Source organism: Apis cerana, linkage group LG4 (assembly GCF_029169275.1).
Source record: "Apis cerana isolate GH-2021 linkage group LG4, AcerK_1.0, whole genome shotgun sequence".
NCBI lineage: Eukaryota > Metazoa > Arthropoda > Insecta > Hymenoptera > Apidae > Apis > Apis cerana.
The window spans coordinates 12,491,486-12,512,077 of NC_083855.1; the positions used below are offsets into that span (position 1 = coordinate 12,491,486).

General features: G+C 23.4%; 3 protein-coding genes across 11 annotated transcripts; 2 read left to right on the plus strand and 1 right to left on the minus strand.

Annotated features, from left to right (window-relative positions):
* Positions 1-1,392: 1,392 nt before the first annotated feature.
* LOC108000803 (NAD-dependent protein deacetylase sirtuin-1) lies at positions 1,393-13,057 on the minus strand. 3 transcript variants are annotated; one of them, XM_062074455.1, is made up of 10 exons: positions 12,897-13,057; positions 12,261-12,300; positions 12,048-12,180; positions 11,688-11,922; positions 11,363-11,578; positions 8,331-8,538; positions 8,086-8,244; positions 7,311-7,587; positions 6,386-7,230; positions 1,393-6,265 (listed from the first exon to the last, which is right to left on the minus strand). In XM_062074455.1, the coding sequence occupies exons 1-10, from the start codon at positions 12,921-12,923 to the stop codon at positions 5,814-5,816; spliced, it is 2,592 nt and encodes an 863-aa protein (XP_061930439.1). In that variant the 5' UTR covers positions 12,924-13,057; the 3' UTR covers positions 1,393-5,813. The 3 variants fall into 3 exon arrangements, with proteins under 3 accessions (XP_061930439.1, XP_028523974.2, XP_061930438.1); XM_028668173.2 differs by lacking the exon at positions 12,261-12,300 and having other exon boundaries at positions 12,897-13,044; XM_062074454.1 differs by lacking the exon at positions 12,897-13,057 and having other exon boundaries at positions 12,261-12,429.
* Positions 13,058-13,094: 37 nt separating this feature from the next.
* On the plus strand, positions 13,095-17,774 carry LOC108000891 (mitochondrial import inner membrane translocase subunit Tim23). Of its 4 annotated transcripts, none has more exons than XM_062074461.1 (6): positions 13,095-13,197; positions 14,077-14,344; positions 15,221-15,470; positions 15,562-15,731; positions 15,811-15,928; positions 16,820-17,774. In XM_062074461.1, exons 2-6 carry the CDS (start codon positions 14,272-14,274, stop codon positions 16,827-16,829), a joined length of 621 nt encoding a protein of 206 aa, XP_061930445.1. In that variant the 5' UTR covers positions 13,095-13,197; positions 14,077-14,271; the 3' UTR covers positions 16,830-17,774. The 4 variants fall into 4 exon arrangements, with proteins under 4 accessions (XP_061930445.1, XP_016917066.1, XP_061930444.1 ...); XM_017061577.3 differs by lacking the exon at positions 13,095-13,197 and adding an exon at positions 16,002-16,091 and having other exon boundaries at positions 14,082-14,344; positions 16,555-17,774; XM_062074460.1 differs by lacking the exon at positions 13,095-13,197 and adding an exon at positions 16,002-16,091 and having other exon boundaries at positions 14,082-14,344.
* LOC108000890 (uncharacterized) lies at positions 17,640-20,493 on the plus strand. Of its 4 annotated transcripts, none has more exons than XR_009829600.1 (5): positions 17,640-17,774; positions 18,911-19,249; positions 19,446-19,662; positions 19,761-20,067; positions 20,329-20,493. XR_009829600.1 is itself a non-coding variant. In XM_028668190.2 (4 exons), exons 2-4 carry the CDS (start codon positions 18,918-18,920, stop codon positions 19,971-19,973), a joined length of 762 nt encoding a protein of 253 aa, XP_028523991.2. In that variant the 5' UTR covers positions 17,640-17,774; positions 18,911-18,917; the 3' UTR covers positions 19,974-20,493. The 4 variants fall into 4 exon arrangements, 2 of the variants coding, with proteins under 2 accessions (XP_028523991.2, XP_028523992.2); XR_009829601.1 differs by having other exon boundaries at positions 19,461-19,662; XM_028668190.2 differs by having other exon boundaries at positions 19,761-20,493.
* Positions 20,494-20,592: the final 99 nt, after the last annotated feature.

A 20,592-nucleotide genomic window follows, 5' to 3' on the forward strand; every position in this document is an offset into this window, starting at 1 on the left:
GAAAGAAAAGAAAGTGCGGTGGATAAAGAAAAAAATCATAATTAACTTTATAAATAAATACAACATACTTGGCCAAAACAAAATCAACGGATGTCTCGAAATCGTTCAATTAGAGTCTTCTTTAAATACAAAAGAAGAACATAGAAGAAGAATAAAAAAAAACAATATGAAGAAAAATATACTGATATGAGTTAATATATAATGTAATGATACTACACTGAATATTATGTATGTGTATAATGAATCTTACTCGGATGAATGAGTATTATTCATTGCATTAAACAGGTAGTGGGGCCGCTGTCACATAAATATATCTTCATGCGTCCCTAGCAACAGTGCTATTATAACACTATTAATGCTCTGTGGTGGTAATAATGTTTATCATTATATTATGGTTATTATTACGCATAACGTAATTATAGGAAATGGAAGGTAAATAGTAAACGTCATCTGCTGTTTCGGCTGAAACTAGTATGATGTATTAAGTATTCTATTAGATGAACACTCGATAATACGTATAAGAAATGTTCATTTTAATTGAACATTTGAAAATCTTTCTTAACGGGGGGATTTCAACAAGTGTTCAATATATATATATATAGCGATAATATCGTAATTGAAACGGTTCCCTACATATACAGGCGTAAATTTCGATAAAAGTTCGTGAAAATTGTTGCGAGAGTTTTCAGCTCTATTGATTCCAGGGAGCGCTTCAATTATTATCTAAGATATATTGTTATAATAATTTAAAGCCTATTTTCAAATTTGATTTATGATAATTGCAATATACGACACAAAACTATTATATGACATACAACAATGAAGTAAATAAATAAATAAAATAAGTAAATAAATAAGTATATATATATATATACACACGCACACGCATACACATGCACACAATAAATAAACAAACATATAAGCAAGCAAACAAATAGAATCAATCTTGTCTGCTGTATATATTCATTATTCTCTAATTTATTAACAACCATTTACTTTCATAAGAATTATTTCAAAAAATTAGCTTATTCATTTTTATATGTTTCATTTTTTTAAATGTATTTAATATTTTTATCATCTGTTCAACATTTTAGAGTAAAGGTCAAGATATATTATAATAATAACAATTCTTATTGTTATTGTTAAAAATTATTTGATTTTCAAAAAATTTTGCATTATAATCGAATTTATTTCATATATTTTATATCTTTTAAATATTTTTCCAATTTCTTACTTGAAATCTATTTTTTTTTTCATTATTCAATATAATATTATTATCAATTATTATTATGCTCTTAATAACAAGAATAATAGAAATTAAATTAAATTTTCAATTCAAAATGGATTGATTACAAAGAGTGTAAATGTTACATAAAACAAAGTAACAAGTCATTTTATTATCATAAAAAAGTATTTAATTTAAGATATAAGCTTACACGTTAATAATACCAAAAAACAGAAAACTTATAACTTTAAATATAGAAAACATTTCTATAACATCCATTATATTAAATAACAAATTATAAAAAATCCAAAAACTTGCATCTCGCATTCTTTCGTATCGGCTGAACAATGAATAGTATTTGAAAAAAAAACTATTTAGTATTATTTTGTTAATATATAAGCAATAATAGTATTATTATATAAATGTTTTGATTTTATACTCTAACTTGGAAAACAAATATTGCATAATAATTCATTGGTCAGCCGAAGCGATTATAATTTAATATTCTCATCATACAGTAGAAATAATAAATATTTACATGTGACACATTTATACAAAAAGTTAGTACATGAAAAAAAGGAGTTGGCATGATTGTCGAATTCTTGCAATGCTTCTCTCTGAATCGACAGTATGCAATATATTTAAATTATAATATAAATGCATAAAACATATATTATCATTTATTATTTTTTTTTTCTCTTATTTTTCCTTTAAATAACTGAAAATTAAAAAAAAAATTAAGAATAAAATTAACGATCCATTAAAAACAGATCATATACATGAAAATTATATTCAAAAAAGATACAATGCAATTATGCTAGTCGATTAACAGAGAGAGAGGAATTAAGTTTCAAAAGTTATGAAAAATGTTTAGTATCGATTAAAATTAATTTTCTATACACATTTAAAGTGTATATGTATATTTATATATACACAGTTTGTGCATTCAATATATTTTTGCATACACACAAAATGTATGTATATTGCGTGCAGCATACGTAATACCTATATGTATCTTAATTTTTCTTTTATATTTTTTTTGTTTCTGTGTGCCTATTTATCTGTTCTTTATCTATCCTATCTCCTTTTGTCTGGTGTCCACTTTATATATTTGTCTATTTATCTATAGGCGTACCTATTATCTATCCTATCTATTTATGTATTTATTTATTTTTTATCAACTTATTTATCTATATATTTATCTACTTATATGAATTTTAAATAAATAAAAATAAAGTATAGCTTTTTAAAAAATAATTCCTAATTTATACTTTTTGCATATCGATTTGCAAAATAATGATAAATAAAGCTATTTGTACATAGCGCAGAAGATATATCTTGTATATTTTATAAGCTAACTACATTCGTAAGAAATTAAACTTTTGTTTTAAATTCTCAAATGAATCTCTCTCTCTCTCTCTCTCTCTCTCGCTCGCTCGCTCGCTCGCTCGTTCGCTCGCTCGCTCGTTCGCTCTCCGCTTCCCCGCTATTGTTTTATTTCAACCATTCTAAAAATTTTCAATGTTCACAGTTTTCTTATTACATTTTTATATGCTTTGATAATAAAAAATAAAACTTCACGTCACGCGTTGAAAACGTATTTAATAAATCTTGAGTTATTTTTGATAATCTACTAATCTCATTTGTTTACTATCTATAATCAATATACATATATGGATACTCATTTTAGATTTTATGCATAATGACTTTTGGAACAAATATTTTGTTCTAGAGTAGTAATAATAAATTTCACTTATTTCTTCCTAGTAAAAATGGTGACAATACATTTCAAAAGGACATCGATCCTATATATACATACACGCATGCATACACACACATATTCACGTGATGCACACATTTGATTTAAACTCATTACGTATAATTTCTTGAAGATTATCATACGTTATTCTTTTTTTTTTTTTATTTAACTTATTAAGGACTATGCAGTGGAATATTATATAAAAGTTGCACAAACACAACATTAATGAAAAAAGAAAATAAAATATATTTTTATATATAAAATATAATATATTTTGTCAAAATACAAAATATATATTAAAACAGATAATTTATAGAAAATTACTACAAAAAATAAAAATATAAATGAAATTTTCATGATTTAAAAAAGAATATATATCATCATAGTACTTATAAATATTACATTTATCCAAACTTATAAAATTTTAGAATTTTTAAGAAAGCAAAAATAATATTGAAAAAGATTATTAATATTATAAAGCAAATTCCTAAAATTTTCTTTTATAACTATAACATTAAAAAACAAAATTTAATTATGTATGTAATATTTATTTAAAAAAAAAAAAAAAAAAACTTGTAAATGTTGCGTTAACGCAATGTTAGTTCTTAATGAGTTAATTCTGCATGTTTACATTTTTTCTTTCTGTCTATTTCATTTTACTCACATTCATATAAAAATAATATGCAATGCCAAAATTATCCAACATTGCTTTGTACATTCACCCGTGCTCTAATGGAGAGGAGAAAAAAAAAAAAAAAAAAGAGAGAGAGAAAAAGAATCAAATCTAACAAATCTAACCATCTTTACTACAATATGATCGCGATTAATTTTGTATTTGAAACTAATGATACTTATTGCTAAAACTTAAATCTATAGAGTGTATTTGTCTTCGCCATTTTCAAGTTTCCTTTCTTTCTTTTTCTTCCTCTCATTTTCCAATGCTAAAATTTTATAATATACAGAGCACCTTTTTTATAGTTTTTGAAAATGTTTTATAATTATACATATAACACGCACAACATAATATCATACATACACATACACATAACACCATTCTCTATTCATTTAATGTGTTTCTTCAAACACATTAATGTACTTCTTTCTACAAGTCTTGTGACATAATTAATACTTTTGTTCATATTTTCATATACACTATCAAATGAAGCATCAAAAATACATGGTTCGCGATCACTACTTAACATTCGACATTCTTTCGATTTTTCTAACTTATACAATAATTTACAAAACATAAATAATTACTAATAATAATTCTGCATGAGTAAAATATAATAGCAAAAGAATTAATGACGATAGCATATTATAATAATATAAATTGTAAGAATGAAATAATAATAAGTAAAAGTAGTTACAACATTAAAACAAATACTAATTTATCTTGGAATTTTCTTTTTTTGTTAAAAAAAAGATTCACTGTCATTTCTCATTAAACTTTCTCTTGAGATAAATCATTAAATATTCTTTATAAAAATTAATTTTGCATATTTTAATTTGGATACATATTTGTAAAATATTCAAATTAAAAAGAATTTATTCTTTTCAGTTATACCGATCTAAATTTTTATTTCAATGGAACAAACACTAACGTGTATTGTTTTTATTTCATATATTCATTATTCATTGTATACATTATTTTTTTTCTCGAGAATATATCGCGTAATATACTAAATCATTTTTATCCTTCTATAATTGCACAATATTCTAAGTGACTATAATCTATATTTTTTTTTATGAAATATTTACGAATTATATTCTCGAATCAAATCCATTTCGAACATTGGTTCCCAGACTCTTAACACTAATAAATGACAAAATGAAAAAAAAGAAAAAAAGAAAAAATCAAAAAAATAATATCAAACATTATATACAAAATTAAGAAAGGAAAGAAAAAAAAAAGAAAAAAATTAGCATCTATCATAAGTAAGTCATGGATAGTCTTACTTTTTTTGCAAGACTTGTAAAATTGCAATTTTATATCTTTCTTTTCTAAAGATATATTTATCTTTAACTTTTTTTCAGAATTTTCTAAAAAAAATTTTTTTTTACAAATCTTTAATTGCTTATTAGAAAATTATCGCAAATATATTCGTCAAATATCTGTATCTATGATCATCGAACAATACAAATTTTTTAATTATGTTTTATATTTCTGAATCATTTATATATGAATATGCTTATTTTTAATTATGCAAATTATTAAATTCACTGAAAATATTATTCAGTTTGTACTTTTTAAAAGTAAAAATTATAAGATATTTTTGGAGAACTTTTTGCAAACAAGCTTATTGAAAACATCTTTTATAAAGAAGTTTTCCATTTAATAACAAAAATTTTACCATTGCTATATTTCTATCATAACTACAAAAATTGTGATTCACAGTAACTTCTAATGTTCTGTGACTAGTTCACTGTAAAATGTAGCTTATTTAAAAAATCTTTAACAAATCTTAGTAAAAGATAAACAGGAATCCTACTTATATTAGGAGTCTTTTTTTATCTCTTTACGCGTGTAAAGACTGTATGTATACGTGAAACATGGTAAAAATTGCACTTTCCTCCAACTATTTATCATTTGCTTCATCAAACAAGCAAGTTTGATAAAAGTAAGAATTAAAATCATTACTTTTCAGATGCAATTTACCCTAAATCATGTATATCATTGCATAAATAATTTGCTGTTGTCCATTTTATACTTTCAGTCACGTTACGTATTAGCATCTGTATTAATTTCCTTTTTTTTTTCTAACACCAATTTATCACTTTTATCTATGTTAATCATTTTTCATTTAATAACAAACTTATATTTTTTTTTTAATTTTCTAAAATATTCTCATTATGAAACTTACTTATGTTTCTCCTTTCATCTTCTCTTTCCATTATTTTTCGTTGATTATTTTCTTTTTCTATCTTATTATTTTTTGTTTCTATTTTTCTGTGTCCTTTTACATCTTCTTTAATATTTTTCTCATTAGTCTCCTCTTCATGGCCTTCTTTTTTTATACCTAGTTTTTCTTTCAGCTTATCATCATTATCTTCAACTTGATTCCTCTCATTTTCCTCCTCCTGTTCCTCTTCTTCTTCCTCCTCCTCTTCCTCTTCAACTTCATCATCTTCTTCTTCATCTATAGATGAAGAATCACTGTCACTATCCGAACTTTCAGAATTTATAGAAAGCGAACAATGATCATATTCTTCAGGATCTGAATATACTTCTGCTCCAGGAAATATGTATTTTCCAGGTGCCAATTGATAATAAGAATTTTCTGCAAAAAAATAAATCTTATTTCTATACTTCTTATCAATCATTATTCTTTATTTAAACACAAAAGAAATACAAAAAAAAAAGAAAATTAAAAGAGAACAAATTAATAATTTTTATATACCTGGTAATCTTTCAGCAAGACTTTTTCGTATTTTAGGATGCCAACAATGCTGATTTAATGTTCCATTTTTTAATTCTTCTTTGCTATTTTTGTCTTCGTGACTGTCGACACTATTACAACTGTCACCTACACCAGAGTCTAGTGCAGAATCGATAGAAGCTTGTCTTGGTTTAAAATTCGTTTTTTCAATTTCAGTAGAATTCATTGTTGAATAATCATTATTCATTTTTAAAGATGTTCTATTTTCTACACAATGATGCGGCTTTAAGGTAGAATCTAATAATGCACTTTCTGAAGAGATTTCTATTATTCTTGGAAATACTTGACAGTCTTCTAAACTATAAATTTTCCCAATATCTTTCGATGTAGATTCTACAGAAACTGTATGAAATTTATAATCGATCGAACTCTCTGAAATAGTCTCTATCTTTGAAGGACATGTATTGAAATGTAATACACAATTGCTGCCGAAGTTCATTCTTTTTGGGCTACTTTCTATGCTTGATTCCCCTAATCTTCTTTTTGGACTCTCTCCTAAAAGATTGAATTTTTCTTCTATACTATTGGTATGATCATTGGAAAAAGGTGAAATACGCGCATTCATATTCTCTTCATAGTGTTCTACAATATTATTGTGAATCATAAGATTGTCTTGATTTTCAATAGATTGAGGATCATGTGCTTTAAAATTAATTTCCACACTGTCTCGTGATAATATGGTATTTGATGATGTATCTTGACTTTGTTCCCAAGTATCATCTGTTACATAACGCAATGCTAATAATTGCGTTGTTTCCTTAAGTATTGTATCATTCCAACATACTTCTTTGTAACTATTCTCCATTCTTTAACACAAACATGTATATATAAATATATGACATATTATATTAATTAACTATACACAATAATCATAAATGATACTTACAAATGACATAATTGATTTATAATAATGTCACCATCTCCCAAGAGTTCAACATCAAATTTTAAATGTGGCAATGATTCTCGATTAATAAGAATTTGTGGAACATGAGATGGAATAGAAGAAGGTATTAATGCTACTGGCCGGACCTTCAATGATGATCCAATTACAATTAAAAGATCACATTCATCTTTATCTTTAGCCATAGCATCATGAAAAGCATCCGGAAGTCCTTCGCCAAAGAAAACAATGTCTGGTTTCATTATACCTTGTGTCACTAAATCTGTAAATGATGAAAATTTCTAATGAAAACTGTTCTATTAAGCATATTTTCCGTTAGCCGTAGCAGATTGCGCTGTCTGTTTTACTCAATTGTAAACACATCGTATTTGTTTAGTTTCAAAAATTTTTGAACGGCGTATCACAAATTGTACCCCGCAAATCTGGCTAAACAGCACGCACGGGTAACTTGATGCAACTTTTAAAATTTTACCTTATATGCTTATAAACAAGCCAAGGTTTTACTCGTAGTTACAATTGATGTATCAACTTATGCGTAGATCAGAGTAAATGGCAACATCATTTAGCGAAGATGTATTCCGTAAAGAGTAGATAATGTTCTCTCATGGCCACTGACTCGCGACGCGCTATAGGAAAGACTAATAGCAAAAACTATCACTAGGTAGCTAATTTTCCACACCATAGAGAAATTGGCAATCAATACAAAATGACCATACAACATCAATGAACGCTACGAAAGTATCTGTATTTATATAATTACCTTTATAACTTTCGTTAAGATTAATCTCCGAAATGGGAGGCAAAGTGTTAATTCGACATTTTGGACATAATGGTATTCTCTGGGAAAATATATCCTCTCTAATGTCATCAGCTTTCACTTGATATTTACATCTTGTACACGATGCAGTAGCAAAGGAGCCTTAAATATAATATATGTAAAGATTTATTTCAATTTCAAAAATTTAATTTTTCTATTCATTTATGTATATTATATATATCACTCACCATGACATTCAATCACATTTTCAATGCCTGCGACTTGTTCTAATGTATCAATATTTTGTGAGTAATTTCTTAAAAGTTTTTTCTGTTTATCAAGCATTTTTATAAACCTATGACAAGGACTTGGTTTAAATTGTCCAGGATAAATTTCTCGTGCAAATTTGTAAAATGGTCTTGGATCTTGACTAAAATAATTAATGTCAAACATAGCCTGAAATGTATGAAAAAAAGAAATTAAGATTAATATATAAAAAGTGAAATTTAAGAGATGGATCGAAATTTGATTTTTGGATTTGTAAGATTCGAATTTGGAACCTCATAATATTTAAACTTTTAAAACCTGAAATTTCTTTTTTTGATTATATTTTGAAGAATATGTATTTTTATGTATTTTTTTGTAAAAAAAAACTCAATTTCATAAATAATTGGCCAATAATAATAATAATAGTCATTTTTTTCGCTTGCAAAACATTTAATTTTTATTTTTTCTTTATATAATCTATTAACAATTGGTGAAATTATACCATTAAAATAAATTTATATAAATTATTTTTTATTTAAATTTTAGAAGTTGCAAATTTACGAAAAATTGAAATTTTTTAAATTTTAACCTTTTGCGCTCGAGGTTTTTTTTGCTCGAATTAACAACTCAAGACAACTTTCGGTGAATTTCTTAAAATGACTAATATAAATAAATAACTAAAATGATTTCATATACAAATTAACTTATAAAACTTATATATTTTAATATTTTATGTATCTTTACATATCAAAGAAAAAAATTTATTAAATATTAAACTTTATATTATTGTTTTATGATATTTTATAAAACAATGGCCAAGATATATTTTCAGTTTATCAGGACAAATATCGCAATAAAATATTGTTTGATGTTTTTCGTTGAGAGCAAAGCTTGCAATTCTTCTTAACTCCTGTTAGAATAGTGTGTAACTTTTTATTCAAACAGATTTCATCAACGGAAATTGAAGGAAGAAATAGAAACTCGATCACGAGCGAAAATCTCTCAATTGATTAATTAAAGTTTTTACATATTGCAAATAAGCCCTTCATTTTGTTTTTTGTTTTTTTTTATTGATTTATATAAAATATAATTCATTTTCAATTGAATTAATTAAATATATATTTAAATCCAAAAATTAGCTATCATTTTAACGACTTTTTTAAAAAACAATATATTAAAGCACATTGATTTTGATCAACGTCTCCCATATATTTTATGTAGTTTATAATAATATTAGGTTTTTTTTTATAGTAACTATAATACTACTTCGTAAAATCCTTTTTACGAGAATTATTCCATTATCCCAAGTGATCAAGTAACAATCTTTTTATCTTTCAATAATGTCAAAATTAAAATATAATTTTTGCGATGTTATCGTGCATTTTTTGTTAAATTTTGTTTTTTTTATTATTTATATATTTTTTTATATTATATTTTATTTATTTTTTATTATTTGGCAAGTTTTTCTTATTTATTAGAATTGTTAAATGACATTTCAGTTTACATAATTCTTGAACCAAAGTATATAACTTATATAATATCGATTCGTGAACATATGGTGTCCTTGAGCACCAGGAAATTTATCCAACAATATTCTGTAAAAAAATTCTATGTAATAGAATTCTGATTAATACTGGAAGATTAAGTCTTATGAATTTTTTTATTGTGAAAGCTCCATAATAGAGTAAAATATCACAAACATAGTCACTGTTTCTATTTGCTATTATGTAAATTCTAATATTCTATTTGATTGGTTTCTTTGGATTATAAATAATAAATGATATTCGATTTTTGAATTTAATAATACATTTATTTATATAAATCTATTCTCTCAATATAAAATAATTTAAGAATTTTAAATTTATGTTGAGAAAGTAATTACAAATATGTTCTTGGATTTGTATGTTGTATCAAAATTGTTTTCAAATGAAGCATTCAAAAAATCTGACTGAATCTATCTCTGAATGTAATGTATTTGAATAAAAAGAAATGTAACTAATATTATTCCTTGATCAATACTTTAGTAAATTTTATAGTTCTTTTTTTTATAGTTCCAATGTTATAGTTCCCATATTTATTATTATTCCATTAAATCTTCAAGCCAAGTTCGCTATATTGAATATATATATATATATATATATGTATGTATGTATGTAATAGTACTTTCCTTCTAATTTTTTTGTAGCATAATTATTTATAGCATAATTTATATATATTTCGCGCATTATTTCATTAATGAATTCATCAGTAAAAACAGTTTAAAAAAATTCAATGGTTCTTTTATGTCTAAGAGTATTTGTAGTTTCACAAATTTTTTATCAGATACAAACTTTTGTACTGATGTATCTTCCGATTCTGTTCACGTTGTCCATTCTGAACTTTCTATATCTTTTGCTGTATCATTATTATTTTCACTGTCTATTATTCTTATTTTTCGTTTTATATTTCTTATTTCATCTCTATTTTCACTACTATTTTTCTTCTCTCTATCGTCAATTACTTTATGTATATGTAATAATTTCGTTGTTCAACGAAAAATCAAATTCATTTTCACTTGAATTGATTTCATTATCACATTCCATGTTTACAAAATTCAAAAACTTTGAAAATAATATTTCTATATTACTATTATCAAGTTCAAAATAATACCGAAAACTCAATCTGATTCGCGATTACAATTTAATTTGAAATAAGAAAATCTAGCTATTTGAAAGTGTATTATTTTATACTTCATAAAATATATAACATAAAATTATATATAAAGAGTTTAAGAAGTTATTCATGAAGCAATATTCTAAAAAAATCAAACATAAATAAATATTGTCTTCGTTCGAGTTACTGCATCAATTCAAGTAATGTTTGAAATCACCTCTTGAGTTATCGCATTAAATCAAATAATGCCTGAAAGTTACTTCTCGAGTGCAAAGAGTTAAATGACTCAATATATTTCAAATATTCCATCTCTCAATTGATAAATAAATTAAATCAAAAGAAATATTTAAAGCTGCATCACCTGTGGATCTGGCAAATCTGGAAAATCTTGTGCTAATCTAGAATAAATACCATCTCTACTTCTGAAGTCAGGAATTCCACAACTAACACTTACACCTGCTCCAGTTAAAACTATTATTCTGTTACTATTACGTATCAATCTGACAACATCTGTCAAAGTATTTATATGTCTTAATTTTTGTCGGCGTGGTGGTTCTGACATCATATTTATTATAATCTGAAATATAATTAAACAAAATATTTGGTAACAAACACTCTAAAATTAAAACTTAAATTTTTACAATATTTTGATTATTAAACTGAAATGAAAATTTCCTCTTGTATACCTTCCAAAGAGTCAAATCATCAACTTGTTCTGGAATCTGAGTAGAATCCATGAGAAGATGATGTAAAAGATTTCGAGGATCAGCACCTATCAACATTTGCTTCTGCACCCATGAAGATGCATTTCTCCATTGATGATTGATATCTCCTTCACCAGAAAAGTCAGAAAGTCCTGATAAATCAGATAAATTTGAAACTGTTGATGATACTTCATCCTTCTCATCTGCAGTATCAATTCTGAAATGTATAAGAAATAAACCAATTTTCTTATATTGCAATGATTTAGATAAATGATTGAGGATTATTAATAACAAAATATATAAATTATGGATATTATATTATAAATAATAAATAAAACTTACAGGCAACCAGTGTCATCACTAGTTGAATCAATTCGTGAAGGGGTTGTGATTAAGTTTGTAGCATCCGGTGAAATAGAAGTTGATTTGGATTCATCACTTAATTCATTGAATCCACTATCTCCACCATATGTCTCTATAATAATATTAACTATATACTTCTTTATTATAAAAATAATTGAAGACTAAAGAACTATTTAAGATAAAAACTCGTACTTTTTTCTTTTTTTTCTATTTCCATTGATTTTTCTTTTTTCTGTATTAATTTTACCATGTAAAAGCAATCTTTTAGATATCTTTTAGGTTTACCAGATATTATAATATAGAAAATAATATTCATATGAATAAAAACACATTTAAGATAAATTTCATCACAATAAATCATTTTGAAAATGTTCAAAATTGGCGGGGTGCCATTAAATCAGATACAACAGCACGTATCGTTCGTGTATAATGAAAATCATGCCATCTGTGAACGTCCATCGAATGTACTGTACACCTTTGCACTGAGATTAGTTTTTCTATTTTCACTGTGAATTTTCGCACAAATGGTCACTTCTATAAAGAATGTGTTTTAGGAAGCAGTTCAAAAATTACAGTTAATTAACAAGTAATTTTATTGGAGCAAAATAAAAATTTGGTAACATCGCAATTACATACTCGATAAAATTAAAAATGAACTACGAAGCTACTTAGATATGCGACATACACAGAAACTGTCATGGCGGCTCTTGTCTTCAATCAACTACGAACGAACGATAACCAACGCAAGGAAAGCGGACGCCTTCTTAACCGCCATCTTGCAATCTTGTAAATTTCATTAATGAATTGACCATATTTTTGTCAAAATACCTTCGGGATCTTCATTGGGGATATCATGCGATGTCTCACAATCTTGGAAATCAGGTTTCTGGCTACTGGTACCACTATAACCGATGCCGTCAACTTTTCGTCGTTTTGCTGGGGATGAATATTCTGGCAGCTCCGAGCCTGACGCCATTTTCAACAGCAATGCAATGCATAGTTAGATGCACAACCGTTGCCACAACAGAGGTCGCCTGTGTTCTTAATATCTTTCCCCTCCACTTTTTAGATTTATACTGGCAATATAAAAGCATCAGAAAGAAGAAAAAGAGATCGATATACATTTTACGTAATTTTGATTAAACTTAGTTGCTTTAATATTTTATTAAATAAATTTCGAATTATCATTCAAAAATTTATTTATCTTTTTATATCATATTGGAAAAATTTACATCATAAGAGAAAAATTTTATTCGATATCGTATCTTGATTTATTTATTATTAGAGCACATTTTTATATCGTTATCTAAATACGCATTTATTTTAATATTATTAATATTTCTTATTACATATTATATTTTAATATTTTACAGATTTTTAATCAATTTTTAAATTATTATTAGAATATTGATATTTTTAGTTCAGAGTAATTTAAATAGTTTTTATTTTCACAAAGTCGTAAATATATTATATATTTTGAATGCAATTTTTATATTTATATATTTTAATACTAATTTATTTTAACTATTTTAAATTATAGAATAATTTTTATAATATAATATGTATGATAGAATAATATACAATAAGATTATTATATATTATATATATATAAACTAATTTACGATATATTAAAATTTTAATATAACAATTAAAATTATTTATTATATAAATTTACATACTATTTATATGTGAAAATTTAAAAAATTTTTTTTATAATTAAATAATAATTAAATAATAATATAAAATAAATTTAAAAAATTTATTTTATTATATATATAATATATTTATTATTTATATTTATTTATTCGTTAAGAATTTTATTTTTATCGTCATTATTTTTATCGAATTTATATTTTTTTACATTACATTTAAATTAATAATTTTATATAGATTAATTAGATTTATAATTTAGATTTATATATACAATTTTAAATAATATATGTGTAAAAATTATACAATTATATATAAAATCAATTTAATATATTTTATAAAATTCTAATTTTTACAGAGATATGTTTTAGTTTTTATTATAATTATTTAAATATATTAACGCGGTGAACATTTGAGTTAAAGAATATGATTCTCGACATATTCAGAGTAAATGATTTAAACTAATTTTAGAAAACGTGTGAACGCGATCTCTGTTCACGAGTATAACGTGATAATAGTGTAAATCAAAATTTTATCCAGTCTAACATCGAAAATGATAGATTTACGTGATGAAAATGCTAAAAATACAATAAATGGTGGAAAATATAGCAATTTAAATATACCAGGTAAATTAAAAAAATTAACGATTAAAATAATAGTATACAAAATTTGCATGAATTTGGAAAGCAGTAATATAATTATATTATGTATGATATAATTTATTTATCATATATAATATTATTTTACAATAGAAAAGATTAAGATTTGTAACTTATAATTTATTTGTATTATTAATTGATATAATATACGAATTAAGTATGTGTAATTAATTAAACATGATTATGTATAACCTCAATATATTTATAGTAATACTGAAATAATACTTAGTTATTATATTTTTAATATAAAAAAAATTCTTGTGTAATTTATATAATTGTGTAATGTATTTCATAAATGAAAACATTATGATATATAAAACACTTTTTATATTAGTAGATAAATAATTAAGTAAAAAAAAAAATATGATAACTTCAATATATCGAAATTTTATTTTAAAAAATAAATATAGAAGTATGGTAATTAAAACTTTAAATATTTATTTAAATATTTAGTGATTAATAATATAATTTTTATTCATAAAGATTTGATTTTTATATAAAGGATATTATTTATATAAATAATATTTATATTTTTGTTTAAAGAATTCAATTCCAATGTGATGATATATAAATTATATGTATATATTGAATTAATATATAATATATACATAAGAAAATACATAATGTATGTAATAAGATTTTTATAACATTGGAATTGTAAAATATATTATAATTTATTTATTTATCATTTTGAAAAAATTATATAAAATTGCAAAATCGATTTATAAATATATTTGTATATATTGTACACATATATATATAATTCATATATATATCAATAAATATTTAATAATTAATATCAAAATTAAATATTTTTTTCTTATATTTTATATTATTTCCCAGTAACATCACAACAAGGATTAGCGCCACTTAGTCCCTATTTAAATTTTGATCCTGCATATCTTCCTCCAAGCCAACCAGAATATATATTTCCGGAAGGAGCAGCAAAACAAAGAGGAAGATTTGAATTGGCTTTTAGTCAGATTGGTGCAGCATGTATTATAGGAGCTGGTATTGGAGGTGCTACTGGTTTATATAGAGGCATTAAAGCAACATCTTTAGCTGACCAAACTGGTAAACTTAGAAGAACACAGTATGTATTCAAGAATTTTTAGTTGTGTATTAAAATGAAAAAATTTATATTCTACAATAATATATTATTTATAAATAAATTTTTTTTATAGATTAATCAATCATGTTATGAAAAGTGGATCTTCATTAGCAAATACATTTGGAATAGTATCAGTAATGTATAGTGGATTTGGTGTGCTTTTATCTTGGGTCAGAGGTACAGATGATTCCTTAAATACATTAGCAGCAGCAACTGGAACAGGAATGTTGTTCAAATCTACAAGTATGTTCCATTTAAATAATATATATTATAGTCTAAATTGAAAATTATTATTGTGTAAATAATGATTAATTGTTTTTAGCTGGCTTAAAAAAATGTGCATTGGGTGGTTGTATAGGACTAGGAATAGCATCTGTATATTGCTTATGGACTAATCGAGAAGCCTTACTGGAATTGAGGCATCGCAATATAAATCCAGCGTAAGACTGTGTGTAACAGCAAAAACTCTGAATATTCCTAAATATTTTTCTTATAGTGATTTAAATTTCTTAGTAGTACTAACAAAGGAATAATAGAAGGGTTTGCATTCTGTAATTGATATAAATTATATATGAATGATTATTTTTACAAAGGTTACCAAAGGTGATTAATTTTACCATTCCTCTTTCCAAACATGTAAATGTATTTAATTACATATTTAAGTCAATTGTTTATCATTTTGACATGTTTATTACAAAAAATTTATCTATTCTTATATTTTTTCATTCTCATTGTTAAAATACTATATAGCTTTGTTGAGTTTATAATAATTATTTTTTTTCTTTATTATAATATATATTCTTTATATATCATTATTATTAATATATAATATAATGTTATATATAAAATTGATTTTTATTATTCTTCAAATATGTATTATATTCTTAGATAAAATTAATATTCAATATATGCACATATAGATATTTGATTCTATAAAAACGAAAATAAATTACGTTTTGATATATATTTATAATTTTAATATTTATATAATTTTTATTGTTAGATTAAGAAAATTGCATTTGTAGTAACAATTTGTACTACATTTTAGCTATATTCTATTTTCCAGAAACTTATATGACTTTTATTAACTTATTAAAAATAAAGAAAAAAGAAAATTTGAAAGAGAAGAGGAAAAGAAAATCCAGAGAAAAAAATAAAAAGAGCGAAATAAACTGATTAAATAAAACAAATTTTACTATTGTTTTTCCCATAATATAAAAATTAAATAAAAATTTATTATAAATATTCTGATTACATGCATTGCATGCATAATATAATATAAATTATGAATACGATGTTATTCTCACAGATATATTACTTCTTTTTTACAGATCTAAATAATAAATAGGAGGAACGAGATTTCAAGCTACTAGAAATTCATACAACGAAAGCAAATTATTTTGTATATAGAAAATCATATTTGAAGATTCTATAAAATATAAACATTTTAGTAAAAATAAATCAAATCAATATGCAATACAAATAAAGGAAAATCTGTAGCACTATTATATATATGCGCACATATTGTGTTTTATATATATTATAATAGTAATTATTTCATTTTAATTTTTATTTTAATTTCTTTTTTAAATATATATAATATGAACAAGATATACAATTTATGATATCTGGATTACTATCGAATGTCGGTAAGGTATGATAATCTTATCAAAGTTTATCTCAAACATTCTCGTGTTTCATCGGTCATATAGTTTAATCTGATTTGTATATACTAGAAGAAAGAGAAAATGTGAACAGGAATATTATTATTTATAATTGATGTCATTAAAAGTATATACATAATATATATGTGTAATAATATAAATCGGTGAAAATACGAAAAGAGAAAAACAAAGATAATTTTTCATTGATATTATCGTATTGTCGTATATTATCATATATTGTAATCATCAATTTAATATTAGTTAAAAATATTTTATGAAACACAAACTTTTTTTATTATAAAAAGTAATAATAAGAAGCATATATTTAAGTATTTTACTTAATGCAATCCTTGACGTTTACATATAGAGATATTGCATGCATCGATAAATATTAGCAAAAAATTCTCAATTTATTTGAACTAGAAACAGACGGTATTCATAAATACACAAATATTTCAATGTGTTAAAGTTCTACCAATTGGCATGAAGAAAATATTTTAGCAGAGAAATATATTTTGGAACTACAATCTTATAGAAAGAGAAAAAAAAAGGAAAGAAATTTTCTTCTTAAAGTGCAACGTTTAAAGATTCATCATCGAATAAATTTATATATCAAATTAAGGTAAGATATTATTAAACATTTTTTTCAATTAAAATATCGCTTTGTAAAAAAATAAATATGAGTTTTATTAACTATGATTATATTGAAACACATATTATGATCATTGTAATAAGTTTTAATACGATTCCGATATAAAAATAATAAAATCATTTAAGTAACAAATCTTTCGATTTTTAAATTTTCAATTTATTATATTATATGTACAAAATTATAACTTGTTTTTTATAACTTGTTTTTCAAAAAATTAATTTTCTAAAAGAAAAAAAAAATCAAACTGAGTTTAATTTATTTAATGATTCTTGAAATTATATATCAGAATCTTCTGATATAACAAATTCTACTACTTATAAATACATTGAAAACATATATACAAAATATATTTTTTTGAATCCATTACTGGTAAGTTTGTAATGTAATGTTTTTTTCTTTTCTAATATTTTATATTAAATTCAATATTTGAAAAACTAATAAAATAAATTCAACTATTAAATTGATATAAATATTATAATTTTTATCTTTTATTAAATCATCCATAATGCATATTTAAAATTATAAATTCGCTTTTATATATATGTTAATTGTCAATTTTTTAATATTTATAATATATAATGAATTTTTTTTTAAAATGAACAGTTTCTATTCGCTTTCATTTTCTCATCTATATGTTATTTTATATTATTATATTATCTTATTATATTAATATCTATTTCCTTTCTTTTTTTTACATTTCTATTTGATCGCTATTTTATTCTAACATTTTTTAAATGTATTTTATTCGATCATTTTATACGACAGAATTAAATTCAAAAATGTTCAAAGCAAAATCGTGCTTTAGAAAAAAAATATTCTAAAAATCTTCAATAGTGATTTGATTGTGTTTTATTTTTTGAAATTTAAAGAATCAATTTAAAATTATGAACACATACATAATGATATAATGATCAATATATGTCAGTTTGAAGAAATAAATATAGTAATAAGAAGATTAAATAAATAAAGATGATAAAAATGAAATAGCATATTTTAAGAAAATATTATAGTCGATATTTAGAAATCAAATAAAGAAATGAATATCAAATTATTAAGTACATTATTTGGATTAGATTTATAAATTTTCATTTGTTTTTTTATCAAAGAAATAAAATGAAAGAAAAACAAGCGGAACAAATACTTAGCGTTTTATATATTTCCTGTGCACTTTTATCGATAATATCTTTGACTTGTTTGGTCACTGTTTGGCAATATTGGAAATATGCCTTGGATGTTTGCGATAGTATCAATTGCGGCTGCATATTATATAGTATTAACACCTTCGCTAGTTTTACTGGAGGTGATGAGAAATTTTGTCATTTTGGCGTATATGGTTTGATTCCTATAATTATTATCGGTTTATGCCTTGGTGGATATCATGGATATAGAAGTTGTATTAATAGAAATTTAGATACGCCTATACAAATTTATAACGGTGTTAACAGGTACGAAAATTGATAAAATTTAAAAATCAATTTTTATTCTATGTACTATATATATATATACATATATACACATACATATACATACATATATATGTATGTATACTTTTACATTTGCATAAAATTTGAATAATATCAATTCATTCATATATGAATATAATCAAATTATTAGAAATCAAATCATTGTTACATTCTTCAGAATATATATTTTCAGAAATTTAAACAGCACAACAGTGGTGATAAGACCTAAAAATCGAACTCCGTATAAACAATGGATACCTGCTGTGTTCCTTACAATATTATTTTGCTGTTTGTCATTGGCTCATGCAATAGTGATGACTGATGGTTATTACAAAAGTTGTGAGCAATATAAAAAAAGATTAATATATCTTTTAAATTCTGGACGTGAAGCCGAGGTAGAACCTAATGATATACATTATTCAGGAAAATCCAATTCTTTTCTTTATCTTCATCTTATTCTTTCAATGATTACAATTCCCTCTTCTTTCTACAGGTTATTCGTAACAAACTTTCTTGCGGAGCGATTTTTGATTTTATGGATTATTTACAAACGGATATGACAGATAATAATAAATGGATAATGAATAAAGAGATTGATACTGGTTTTGCTTTTCAATTAGCTATTATTTCAACATGGTTGAATTTCTTTACTTGGACATTTGCGTTCTTGCTGAACATTATTATGGCACGCAAAAGATTTCGTTGATATTAATAAGTTATCGATTAAAAAATTTCTTATTAAATATAATAAATTCAAATATCAATAGTTCAAATCTTATAATTGATCTAACCTTATAAATGTAATTATTAATGCTAATCATAGATTAATTATTTTTTTTTCAATATTATTATTTAATTATACTACATTGTAATTATACTAAACGCATTTTTATATCTTTATAAATATCACATTTTTTAAATTTTTTGTTAGATATAATATTCAAATATATATATATATGTTTATTATTCATTATTATTCATTATATATTTTATTCATATTTAATATATTATATATATAATATATTTTTTTAACGATTACAATTATGAAAGTTATATTGTAGGTAATAAAAAAAAAATATGTACAAAAAAAAGAAAGCCGAAGAAAGAAAGAAAAAAAGGAAGAGAACATTATTCATTGAAATAATACTGACAATTATAATATTATAATATCTAATGTAAAAAATAATGATTTAAATAATAATAATAATTTAAATAAAATTTAAAAATATATTTACTTTATACAAAAATTTCTTTTATACAATTTGAAAATGTATATTATCATTATAATTATTATATGCGTGTGTATATTATCCAAGATTATAAAT